The sequence below is a fragment of the Ambystoma mexicanum genome, chromosome 14 (assembly GCF_040938575.1).
Source record: "Ambystoma mexicanum isolate Mex_15411 chromosome 14, UKY_AmexF1_1, whole genome shotgun sequence".
Lineage (NCBI taxonomy): Eukaryota > Metazoa > Chordata > Amphibia > Caudata > Ambystomatidae > Ambystoma > Ambystoma mexicanum.
In genome coordinates, this window is record NC_090940.1 from 72,400,922 (window position 1) to 72,414,482 (window position 13,561).

The following is a 13,561-nucleotide window of genomic DNA, read 5'->3' on the forward strand; positions in this document are numbered from 1 at the left end:
GGCACATAAAGAAGGGCAATTTCCCCTGGGGCCCCCCATTCTCTGTGGAGGCAATAGACCTAATGAGGCAGGCCACTAGCCGGCCATGTATTTAGTGCACCCTTGGACCTTTTTGCACATAGGGCAAATCTTTTAGGGGTTTGGCCGGGTTACTGATTTTTGTCATATTGAGACCAACAGTGAATACGTGCCACTGTGGCCCTTTGTTTTTGGTGCTTCCCCCCTCAGCACCCCCCTAGCCTTTTAGGGTTTCAGAAAAGGTGACAATAGCTTGCGGTGGGGAATCCATCTGGAAAGAGCGCTGTGGGGTATAGAAAGCTAAGCCCTGTGCTGGTTGGGTGTTTGCAGGCCGAGTTCTTTTCTGCTCCTCTTGGTAATGAATGCAGGCATGTCAAAATGCGCCAGTGGCCTATTCAAGGGGCAAACCCGAGCAGCCCCTTCTATAAGGACACATCCTGGGACAGAAAATACATTTGCTTAACAAATTAAAATAATGAGATAATTCAATTAGTTTCTCTAAAGTAAAACCCACCCCTCCTACGACAAAAAAAGACCACAAGTACATGGGGGATTATTGTAACACAAGAGCTGTTTGAAGAGAACAAAGGAGGACTGGGGGACCAAGTTAAAATTATGTTTAGAGAGTTGGGGGCTGCGGAGGAATCTTGCTGGAAATCGTGCATTCCTTGTGAAGGCAAATGGTCTAAAATGAGGACACCTACTGGCTAGGCTTCCACCACGTAGGAATACGAACTTGCTCCAACTGGGAGTTGGGCTAAAACGGATCTCTTTTCTGACATCCACGACCCCCTGAAATACCCTCTCAGCAATCCATAGAGGAGGGCACAGTAGGCTGTTATCCAGCAGGCTTAAGCCTCCGTGACTCTCAGCCCACCTGAAATGTGACTGACTACTGCCAAGCCCTACCACCCTCCCAGAGGCGCAGGTCGCCAGGACTGCCCTGTCGAGTGGGGCACAGAGACATTTTGTAGGCAAAAGCCAACCATTGCTGATTGCCGTTTTGGGCGTGTGGGGGTGGCCTGGAGGAGGGGGCTGGTGGATGCTGGCCAGGCTTGGTCCCCCAGTGAGGGACCAAGGCAGTTTTACGGGATCTGGCTCAGTGAGGGGCGGGCACGCTGGCGTCAATGATGAGGAGAGCACAGTAATCTAACATCGTCCCCTACGAGATTGTTGCCGCCGCGCTCACGCCACCCTGCCCTAGCCTTCGCATGCTGAGAGAAAGTTGTTTTCCCATCCAACCCATCCACCCTTATGTTTAGGAGAGGAGGTGAGAGCAGGTAGGTGGGGGAGGACCATTGGGACATGGAGATCCCTTTCCGGGGGACTCTGGAGCTGGAATGAGGCATGGCTACCAGAGGCTCATTGCGGGTGAGGGTGGATGGCGGGACCGGGGTGGGAGGGGGGGGCAGCTGGGCCCGGTTGAAACGCTCCCTGAGTAGGGCATGGTGGGGAGGGTCCAAGGCCTCACCACCATGCACCACCCCTGGGGGCGGGGGAGCCATGGGCCACCTGGACAACTTGACAGTAGAAGTGTTTTTCGATAAATGTGTGATGTTTGTGATTGATGATTATGACCTATGTTTTGGTTTTGGAAAAAGTTCACATTTTTGGTGATTTATGCTTTAATGTGGAATTAAAAAATGTGGCTTGTTTGGCATCCAAACGCTGAGTTTCACGTGTTCACTCTTCCTTGGGGTTTGTCCGCCTGCAAAACCCGCAACTGCACCTCGAAAAGGAGGCTAACACCTCCATCAAAGATCTAACGCCCACCTGGGGAATGAAGGCCAAGGACAGCGAGGGGTCTTCAACCCACATAACAGTAAGGAGGCCAAGACCCACCATTCTGCCAATTCAATGACAACAAACCCGGATCCCTCCCTGGCTGTGTTCCCAATCCCTCACTCCCCCTCCTGCTTTAAGAAACCCGCCTCTTGCTCCACTCCAAATTAAGAACATTTTGCAGGTTTGTAAGTCTCCAGCTGAGGTGATGCCGCAGAGAACAGCTGTGAAGTCATTTTGATAATGATGAGAATAACAGGCGCATGGCAAGGTTCGGGGCTTTGCTGGTGCGGCTCCAGTGCTCGCGAATAGATAAATGTGATTAAATACTCCTGATTGTCCCTGACCGATATTTAATGGATTTACGGCCCTTTCAATTAGCCAGAATTTGCTTAGCCCTCATTATTGTGTCTTTGGTTAAGTAATCAGCCCAGAGACTCGTGTTCTAATTCTTCTGCGCTAGTGGTTACCGGGGGCCCGGGGGCCGCTGACCTCTGTAGTGGCCACAGCTCTGGGGGGCAGGGGGATGTCCCTTGAAGAAACACTGGTTCTCCCAGAGTGATCTGAAGTGCTAGGCTGGCTAGGGAAAGCATTCGGTCAGGTCAGAACGTGGAAGGATGACACAGCCTGTCCTCTTTTGCAAGCCACTGCATTGCTCAAACAGGACAGGCCCTGTATACATTCCTCGAGCTAAGAGCTTGGACTGCCTAACGCTGGTACACAGGCACTTCCTCAAACATACACTCCCTGCTTTCCCTGTTTGTTTCCTGTGTCTTCTTAGCTAAGGCGCAAATACACACAGAAACTGCTAAAACCGAGGAGGCGGACACACTGCAGCCAAACGCACAGACACACTGCATATCGCACTCTTCCCCTTAGTGTGGGCAGGGCCAGAAAATTAAGGCAACAGGAGAGCTAGATAGGAGGACTTGCTCTTATTTGAAAGCTGGTCTCTCTGAACTTTTCATTTTTCCTCAACTGGAATCTGCAACCGGCTTTGCTCAACATCATATGTTGTGGAACCTGGCCCACTGATGCAAGCACACACTAGCTTTCTGCAATGGTGGCCTGCCAGGGCGTGAACCTGGAGAACAGACTGCCAGTCCTGCTCAGCGCTCAAGCCAGGCTTCTCTGGATTTCAAGTACTTCGAGAGTTCTTCCTCCTTTGCAAGATGGGCAGGTGTCGGGAGAGTAAGGGCCCCGCCCTTAAGTGCATCTGTCAGTTGACACATGTATGATGGGGATGGGGTCCACCAAGGCATTAGAGTAGCTGGTAGACGTGGATTAAGCCTCTGCGGCTATTCGGGTTTTGCACGCCCGCATCGGCCCTGCTAGAGCGCAATCTACTTGCTCATCCTAAGATGCACTGGAGCAAATACCGGGTGTGTGCTCTTCATTTAGCGCATGGACACATGGAAGAGTTGCAGAGACACACTAGCTTGTAGACTCTCCACATACCCCCACATGGGGACACATTCTGGCAACGCCACACGCTGCTTCAGGGGGCCCTAGTTCCCACACTCTGCTCCAACAGTCAGTAGACTTACACAGCAAATGCTCTGCCTTCCAGCAAATACTTCCAGTCTAGCACTTGCTACGAAGAGGAAAAAGTCTGAACAAAATCTACCCGTTTTTTAAAAGATGGTATCTTGATGCCTAAGTGAAGCTGTAATAGTCAGCAGTACAGCAGTGCATAACGCCAATTGCAAACTGGGGGCTGCAGGTAGATTGTCTCTCAAAGTGCTGCTTTTTTCACAGGCGTAATCCCGCTCCCCCAGAAGTAATGCGGCTAGCTTTTAAGATAATGACCCCCGAGAAGCGCTCGGAGAGCATCTTTAATCTGCGTCTTACCGTGGATGGCATTACAGAGCGCGAAAGCCTCTCTCTGCAAGCAGCATGCACACATGACGAGTTTGCAGGTTGCTTCTGAGGGATGGGAATCTCACGATCCAGGAATGCATAGACTCCAGAGGGCTGCGTGCTGAAGTTGTGTCAAGTGTTATGTGCTGGAAGCGCGTGCTGAAGATCAGGGGAGGGCTGTGTGGTAAAGGTGTGGGAAGGGTTATGTGCTGAGTGGTGCCGGGGGTCGTGACTGTGTGTCGCAGGGGTTATATGTGAGTATTGTGGGATGCTTCTGTGCTAAAACTGAGCAGAAGATGATGGACCCCTTGTGTTTTGTGGGTTATGTGCTAAAGGTATGCAGAAGTGTAGAGGGTTACACGTTAACACTGTGTGGAGGGTTATGTTGAAGTTATGAACTGGAAGTGCGCAGCGGGATGTGTGAAAAGTGTGTCGAGGGTCATGACCTGTGGAATGTGTTTACAGACTAAATATGCTTGGAAGATTATGTGCTGGAGGAGGGACGAGCATTATATGTGGGGGAGTGGGTGCAGAGTGTGTGCCCAAAGGTGTGCAGAGGATACTGTTGAAAGAGTGCTGCAGTCTATGTCTGAAAAGTGTGCAACAATGTGTGCACTGATGATGTGTGGATGTTTATGTACTATGCACTAAAAGAGCACATTGGGGTATATTTTGAAGGCGTGAATGTTGTTGGAGATGAAGGTTTGTTTAAGGCAATGTGAACATGTGTGAAGGGTGCATGTGGCACATGCTTACGTGTGAAGTGTTGGGTGTCGAAGGTGTCTGAAGGCGTAAGAGGGCAATCTGCGACAGGTGTGTGAAGTTATATATACTAGTGTTCTGCGATTGTGTGCTAGGGGTATGTGCGTAAGGTCTAGGATGTTATGAGCTGAAGATGTACAATTGTATGTACCCAAGATGTGTGTGTGTGTGGGGGGGGGTTATGTGTGGAATGACTAAGGGAGGTTAGGTGCTTAAGATGTGTGGAGCGTTTAGCACTGACAGTGCGCTGGTGATTAGGGGGTGGACATGCTTGAAGGGTTAGGTGCTGACGGAGTGTGGAGGGGGGTGCTGGACGTGTATGGAAGGTTAGGCTCTGAACAAGCCTGGATGGCTCTGTGCAGCCGCCATGCAGAGGCTATGTGACGACGGTGTGTATAGAGGTGTGTACTGAGGGTGTGTGGAGGATTATGTACTGAAGGTGGTGTGCATTCCTGAGTCAACACCATTCGGAGCTAGCTTGCTTTCCACCCTTCTTGCAAGTACATCCTTCTTACATTACAGTGCACTGTTTCTCCATTATGGTAAAAACAGGTTCTACTGCACTTGAAGCCAGCATGCCAACACACAAGAGTTCTCGCAGACATGTTGACGTGCAGAGCAATCCTAAGTATATATGCTCCCGGCCTCACCGATTGTCGTTCGATTACTAAGAGTCGTGCATGAACTACGTTTTTTTTTAATGATCGTTATTTTCGTCCATCCACTCAGGACAGATCCACAAAAAGCAGGAGCTGGTGTGTTTCCTTGGGGAACAGTCTTCTATGCACCAGTCTCATACACCTGGGCCCTGAGAATAACAAATAATGTATGCTTCAAATGTGCCATGATGAAATGAGATTCTGCCATACAATTATAGGTGATCACTCTCCTGTCAAAGAAAAGGGCTCAGCTTGTGTCCAAAACATCACAAAAATACAGAAACTACGAAACGAGCAGGACTCAAAAGAACCAGGGGACGTAACATGAACAAGGACGTGGAACATCAAGAAACGTAAACATGTTGCTTAAACATTTTAGTGTGGGGATAACATTCTCAACTGCCAGTAAAGTCATGCTTGCCCACTCCATGCGGTGGCCACACGCCAAACTAACGCCATCATATAAACACTCTGGCTAGAATCTGTGTGCACATGCAAGAAGTGCAATCCCAAAATCAGACCTAAGCATGTCACTTGGATTTACACCGCACCAGTACTTCCACTCCAAATCCATCATATAAAGAGATTGGGCCCATGATACACATAGAGCCAGAATGGCACCACAACACCACTGTGTGAAACCAATGTGAACTGCATGCACACCGCAAAAGAACATCCATCGTGTGGAGACCAAACCCAAGCACACCATCCTGTCAAGAGAAGGGTCCTGGCTCCACACAGCACCTGTACTCTTATCCGAACCCTCACCGTACGCAAAGACTGTAACCAGAATTCACATTGTCCCTCAACCCTACATATTCATCGACTGTCACCTGGAAGCCTAGACCACAAGCACTGCCATCACATCAAGAATGGCATCTCTGAGCAGCATCAGAGCCAGGACTGCCACCCCCGGTCCAATCTCACACCGGTCACAGCTCTGATTTTACAAGGTGAGTTGTGACAACAGGAGTACACAGTAATTCACTGTCCCTTTGTGAAAAGGGGATTAAGCAACAGCCAGGTAAAATGAACAGTTAGACTGTGGATGGAGCATGTTGCCCAAACAGTACCCAACCCGAGTCACTGCTAGACCAGGGTGATGCATGGAAGCCAAGAGACTGGGTTCTGTGTATCACGCGCATGCAACACCAACAGTGCAGGAGGATTTTCCAAAGCAAGACTGAGAGACAACCGCCCATGAAGTCTTCAATGAAAGCGGCAAAATAAAAAGGAATCGTATTCTGAGGCTTGCAAAGGAAGCACTCACCGTGAGATGCTGGAAGAGCCAGGCCCTCATGATATTCGTGGCTACTTTGGGGAAAATGCCTCGTTTCTTCTGGCGCTTCTTGTCTTTGTCCGGGTCGTCGTCGTCGCCCGTGCCAGGAGAGGCCACGCTGTTGTCTAGCCCGTCCCCTAAAAAGAGAGAAGGGATGTATGATTTCCAGAGGAAAGGCGGGGAAGGCTGTTTTCCTTTAATCACTGAGACACCATTGACGCTTTCACACGTCTCCATAAAGTACATGCCTAATCAATGACCTTTTTACATGGGACTGCTCATATATAAACACTGGAAACCGTGCCATAACATAGTTTGTGTGTGTATTATACATCTACGTGTTTTTATTTAAAGTGCAACTGTGTGGCCTGATGCTCTACACGAGCTCTTTGTAAATTACAGGCTCCAACATATGAAAACAGAGGTTGTGCAAGAGCGCTCCAGCGTGCAGATGTCACAAGCTTGCTATTGGCTTTTGTATGCGTGGAGTGACCAGATTGTTTAAAAAATGGGATATACCATAGACATAGAGGTAGGACTACAGTAAATACAAGCAGGTTGTATCAGATTGAACTGTAGTCCTACGTCTATGTCGCCGGCCTGTTGCTGGGGGCTGGGGAGAGGGGTTTCACAGGCAGAGGCACAGGAAGAGAGCAGCCAGGGAGGGAAAGGGGAGGAACTTGGGGTGTAAGAAAAACATTCACACGCAGGAAGAGACCCGTCAGGCCTGATTTTGGGATTTCTGAATCGGTTCCTGGTAAAAACCGGCACCGCAGCCACCCACCCATACAATCCCAGGACCGGGGATCATTAAATTAAAAAACTCTTGTGACCCCGGGACGGAGGGTGACTTCCGGGACTGTCCTGGGGAAACCGGGACGTCTGGTCACCCTATGTATGTGTGTACAATCGATGAGAGCCCTGTCTCTTATAGTCAAGGTCTGTGGGCATCGTCAGTGAGTTTGCCACTAGTGTTGCCGACACCAAATGCACATGTAGCCAGTAAGGGGGACACCTCTCTTATGGTTCAAGGTGTGCATTGTTATGGCCTTAACATGTCTCTCTCAGGCGGTGTGCACGTCTGGGGAGTAACAGGCCCCTGCCAGAAGGCGGATGTGGCTATGACAGTGAGCAGCCCCTCTCTTGCTGTGAGGGTGTTTCTGGAGATATGTCACTGAGAGACTCCACTCTCGTGAGAGTACGTAAGAGTATATGTCACAAATGGCCCTCTCTTGCTGTGGGTGTGAAGGTAGGCATGCCAGTGGGAGGCCTCCCTCCTGTTGAGAGGGTGTGTACGTAGGTCACAGAAAGCCCTTGCCTGTTCTCACGTTACAACAGCCAATGGGAGGGCCCTCTTTTGCCCGTTGGAGGCTATAACCCATCTATGGTCAGCGAGAGGTGCTCTGACAATACGTTTATTTGGACATTAAAGTGCGCCGGCCTCTCTGTCCGAGCGAGACGGGTCAAATCATCCTTCTACCACTGGTGAGAGGTCCCTTCCATGTGGGTTGGCACATTGGCTAACATTGTAAAGAGCAACTCCCATTGTCTCAGTGCATACGCTGATTTGGTAATTCGTTGACACTGCTACATGTATGAATGTGTGTGCACAGAGTGAGTGGCACCCCATGTGTGAATCCTTCTGCTCATTGTTGGAGTGCCTGTGCTAACAGTGAGTGACACTGTACCAGGTCTAAATGTTCCTTCTTGCTCTGGGGGACACTGCACCATGTCTGAAGGCGTGTGCATAGTGTCATCACCCCATGTGTGAATCCTTCTGCTTCCAGTAAGTGACACTGCTCCAGGTCTGAATGCGTGTGCACAGACTAGTGAGTCGAAAGCGTGTCCAGAGAGTGGCCTGGGGTGGCACGTGCTACCCCTGGAATCTGACTGGCCACCTCAGGTGCCACCCCATTATCCTAAACAACGATTATTAAACTTTAAACACAGGAATGTAAGACACTAATGTTAGTAAATATATCCAGGCGTGCATGTGTGTGCGCGCGCAATTGTACTTCATGCCACCCCTGCATAAGTGAGTGCCCCACTTGGGCCACCCCAGTCAAAAGAGTCTGGACACGCCACTGTAGTGAGCGACACTCCCCATGTGCGAATCCTTCTACTGGTTGTCTGAGTGCTTGTGCTTAGAATGAGAGACACCGTGTCCGGTATCTAGAGGGTATTGTGAGGGCTGGTGAGTGGCAAACTCAGACTGAATTGTGTAGGTCAGCAAGTGCTACACTTAGACAGAGCTGTGAATGCTTGCATGTTAAATGTCACATAACCCACTAACCAATATAAACTCTAACTCTCTGCATACTTAAAAAAACTCACACAGCCATCATCTCGCACAACCAGCTGCACGCACTTCACCACACTGCAACAACACATAAGCCACACCAACAGCACACGTGGACTGACACCGATCCAATACTCGCACCAAAGCTCAGCACCCAGTGTCTACCGAGTTGAAGCTGCCAACAGTACACCACCCCTCTCACTATCCTACTCCCTCTTCACCTTACTAACCCATCCCACCTTCTCATTTACAGATCCTCCAGAGCGCCTGGGTACCAATTCCGTTGGTGACGGTGCGCTATATAAGTACCGTTAACATAACATAAGCAAACGTGCATTTATTGAACAAAGGCTATTGATTATTGACATTTCTTTCAGGGCTGATCCTACATATTCTCTGCTGTCCAGAAACTGTAAGGGCGGGGTTGAAGAGGAGGGCACCTTTTCAGACTAGCAAATCCCCATGGGTGCGGGCTAAGAGTGAAAGTTGGTGGCCAGGCACACCCACACACCTCTGTGCCTAGAAACTGTTTTACCACCATCTCTCAATACGGTGAATAGAACTGGGAGAATATTCACTGCCAGCAGCAAAGGGGACATCTGATCCTGGTCCGAAGGAGCAGTAAGAAGGACATGAACATGAGATGACCTACCTCTTAAGATGGCAGTGTGGTGTGTCCTGATGTGGGAGGTCAGATTAAAGAACCCAGGGTGTGAAGGGGGAGATGAGACTGGAATACCTCACTAAAATGGGCGTTGGGCGGGCTACTGGCTCAGATCCCTGCACTATATCTGTGACATGTTGACATTACACATATTCACAATTTAGACGCAAGCCGATAAAGCGATTTGCCCGCGGTCACAGAAAGTTTGGGCCAAGTCGCGAATTCGGGATTCGAACATAGGTCCCCAGGTTCCAGGCACACATCCTGTCCCCCAGGAAGCGGCCCCTTGCCCGGCACGTATGCACGCACGCGACGCATGACCCGCGCATGACACAAGCGTGTTGACATCTTTGCATCGCTGATCAGCATCATTAAAAAAAGACGAGGCGGGCCGCAGATCAAGGCAGGGACGGCTCGTAATCAGGAGCGCTCCAGCAGCCCCTCGTCCTTTGTGCTTCTCCTGGCCATTAATTGTGCATTAGCAGAAATCAGTTACTTTTAGCAGGCAGAGTAATCTTTTCTTGCCCTCCGGCACAAAAGCCTTGAAAGCTTGCCTGCAGGGCATCTAAATTATGTATCTGAAAAGTCTTCCAGCACAGGCGTCGCAGGACCCTCACTTTCCTGCAAATCCTACAAGCCCGTCGCCCTGTTTTTGGGAAGGCATCAATCACGGGCAGTGGTGAGCGCCATATCCTCGCATTAATATTTGAACTAATAACTTTTTTTGTAAGGGGTGGGTGTGATGCAGGATACAAGAGCCGGCCGGTGGCCTAATCAAATGCAAAATACATGAAAACTTGGCGGTGGAGGGGCTGGGTGACGCTTCTGCGCGCTGGCCCTGTTTTTTCCTCGCACATCATTAGCCTGGAGCCATGCTAAGGGGGGCTGTGAGGGGCGCATAGTGTGCGCTCCATAGCAAGGCAAAGGAAACACTGGTCGGAGGAGGACTTCTGGGATCGCCGCAGAGAAGCGGGTTTGGGGCTTGTAAGACTAGACATTCATTAGGCCCTAACGCCTTAAATCCCAGGTTAAGTCAAAACCTGGTGCAAGGAAGCCTAAAATAACAAACTTGCTGGTCAATGAAGCTGGATCTCGGCCCTTCATGGCTTCCAGGGAAATGCTGCGGATCCGGACTAAGGCCCGCAGCGTCTCTTGGGCTCAGCGGCTCAGCTAAGGAAACACGGGCGCACTGCGGGACTGCTTGCTGCAGACATGAAGTGCGCAGGGCTTTGAGCCTGCAGGAGACCCACTGTGAGCAGATGCAAGCAAACACCAAGACCTTCAGTCCAACGGCCACATCTCCAAGCTACATCATCGCTTGCACCACCAAAATCATACGCTGCTGCCTTCAGTGGCGTGTCCAGACACTTGCTGGGAGGGCCCAAGTGGGGAACAGACTTATGCAGTTGTGGTATGAAGTACAAGCGTGCACGCACACACACACGACACAGTGGTGGCACCTGCGGTGGCCCATCAGATTCCAGGGGTCGTACTTATTGCCACTGCAAGGTGATCTGCAGTGTGCACAAGGCCACCGGCACCCAATGCTCAGACAGTTGCAGTAGCAGCTAGGGGCACACATTCTAGCCAGTGCTCCTTAGGTTTCACTTACAACACTGAAAAGAACGGTGACTAGCAACTGTGGTCCCAATCCCTGTTGTGACCCCTGCTCCTTGTTAGTACTAAGATACCATGACAATCGGCCTAGACTCCCCGCATGCGGCAGCCGACATGGGCCCACACCATCCCGCGCACCACAGAACCGCTGCAAGGCAAATTCTGCCAGACATTAATGGCTTCTGACTGCTCGCAGGCAACTCCAGCATTTCAGCCTGGGACGACGAGCTCGCCCAAATCCAGAGGCTGGCGTGCTCTCATCAGCGGTGCTAGTGACACAGATGGAGGGTAGCTATTAGGAGCCAAGCAGTGGGCCTTTGGGAGCCGAGGTGGTGTACTCTAGCCCCAGGCTCTTTTGAAAAGCAGTGCCACGAGATGGGGAAAAAATGCACATTGGAAGTACAAGTTTGAAGTCAGTCGGTCGGTGTGTCTGTCCTTTTCCAGATAAAGATATCTTTGTTTGTTAAAAGTAAACAGAAATAAGCGCATATTGCATACAGAATCGTGCTGATAGAAGGCACCCTGTCAGGGGTATTTCTTCCACTCGCACAGCTAGATCATATTTTCCCAAGGCGGTCGTGTATGTTTAAGTCGAATATGGACGCAATTCTATAACCTCATTGAATCCTTTTCGCAGTGCTTTGTTCAGAGACCTAAAGACAGATCAAAGTTCAGTGAGAGTTTACACTGCCTCTTTAGCTGAATGGCTGGGAAAGGGCTGCAGGGATGGGAGGCTTGCTGTAATCCCCACCCCATCGCACCTTCAGGGCACCCTACAGGAGGTGCAGCCCTTTCGGGCCTTAGCAGTGAGTCAATGGATACTCTGCAAGCGGCCCCGCCTGGAATGAACACTAATCGCTAGCACCAAGCGGGCCTAGCATCCAGGGAACCCCTGAGGGAGCACAGGGGCCCATGAGCCTGGCAGGGGTAAGAGTCAAGTTCAGAAAAGCTTACCACACACCTCTCACGTCATCAGCCAGCCCTCTGAAGGCCCATGACATCAAAGGAACAACTTCAGAATCAACGCTAGTAAAATACTGATTCTACATTTTCCCAACAGAAAATTGAAGAAGGTTGGCCCATGGTTTCTCGGAAATGAGGAACTCGTTTTCAGCAAAATGACATATCTGGCCTTTTTCTACGCAAATATGGTCAAGTTTAGTATATTTCAAGCTAAACTAAGTCAAAAAAGGCCCAATTACTCACCCAATGTAAGGAAATTAAACAGAAATATTGTTGATATACCCACATCCCGTTAATTAATTATTACAAGGGTAAGGTTTTACCATCGTTGTTAGATGGGCTGGAGCTTATGAACCTGGACTGGGGGTGCGTAGAACGTCGAGAAAGTGCCTTCTGGAAGAAACTGGTAAAACTACCAATGGCCACTCCGTTTCTATTGATTAGACACAAATTGGCTCTGTTATCCTGGCGGAAAGTGGTACAGATTGCCAAGTTGAGGATATACATAACATCTTGGCAACCCCCACGGAATCGTTGTTTGAGGACCCAAAGAGGGTGCAAGATATAGGGGGGCCTTTGCTCCCTAACAGGATTTCTGTCAGGGTTGTGATCTCATTTTGGCAGGAATTTCTACAAGTAGTTTTGTGGAGAACCCTGGTACGGTCTATCAGAAAATAAAGTTGGTCCAATGGAGTGGTGACCAGGACCTGTTGTGTGAATACAAATAGAATTTGGTCCGACAAATCAGTACAGTCTACTTCAAACCCTGCCTAGAATATGTTAAGAAATGTCCAGACACAAAATATCGTACAGTGTTTATGCGCTTCTGTTTCAACCTGCTGTGGACTCTTGATAGATGGGGCAGAATTAGGGTTAGGCCTCTGGAGGAAGGGAATTGTAGATGTTGTGATGAAAAGGCACTGCAGTCCTTGAGATACTGGGTAACATTGTGCACTGCTCTTTCTGCGAACAGGATTCAACATTTTGGTCAATTTGTGACCCAGCTGAAAATACTGCCTCAGACTGCTTTTGGAATGAATTGTTCGATGGACAAAATTTCTTTCACTTTTGCACTTGTACGTTTAACAAAAAAAAAAAATGCACGTTGACTTCGGTGAAAATGGGTATTTGTAATTGTTTTAGATGGGGGTGTATAATGAAAATGAATTGAATGGGTATGAATTGCAATGTAAATGATATGTAGGATTTTATAATGATTTCATGTCATTTAATTGGTGTATTGGTATTTGGGTAAAAGGTTTATAAACTAAAGACACAATAAAAAATAAATGAAAAAGAAGGCTGAAATCCACCCGTGCCTCACGCCATTCACAAACTGTTCAAAACAAGCACCACTCATTCACTGGCTTTCCCAACACTCAGGACCCCCGCTATTCATTTGATTCAAATAGCCAATTAGCTGGGATAACTTTGTGCAAGTTTCAAGAATGCACATTTTTGATTATGGGACAAGACTGGTGGTCCAACCCTTCCAGGCCCTGCTCTTGTACATGTTAATAGCTACTCATAAGAGATTCATAAATTGGATGGCTTCATTGTGGGAATTGCAACCTTTCACCCCCAAGATGTTCTGGACTGCCACTCCCAATAGCACTGGTCCTCACAGTCAATGGTGAGGGATCATAGGAAATTGGAGA

General features: G+C 49.3%; 1 protein-coding gene across 19 annotated transcripts in view; it reads right to left on the minus strand.

Moving 5' to 3' along the window:
• MEIS2 (Meis homeobox 2) overlaps positions 1-13,561 on the minus strand; it is a 338,667-nt gene that overhangs the window by 188,493 nt on the left and 136,613 nt on the right. For all 19 annotated transcript variants that reach the window (XM_069638548.1, XM_069638542.1, XM_069638539.1 and 16 more), the window contains one exon: positions 6,352-6,497. In XM_069638548.1, the coding sequence (XP_069494649.1) occupies positions 6,352-6,497 (146 nt within the window). The remainder of the gene's footprint in view (positions 1-6,351; positions 6,498-13,561) is intronic.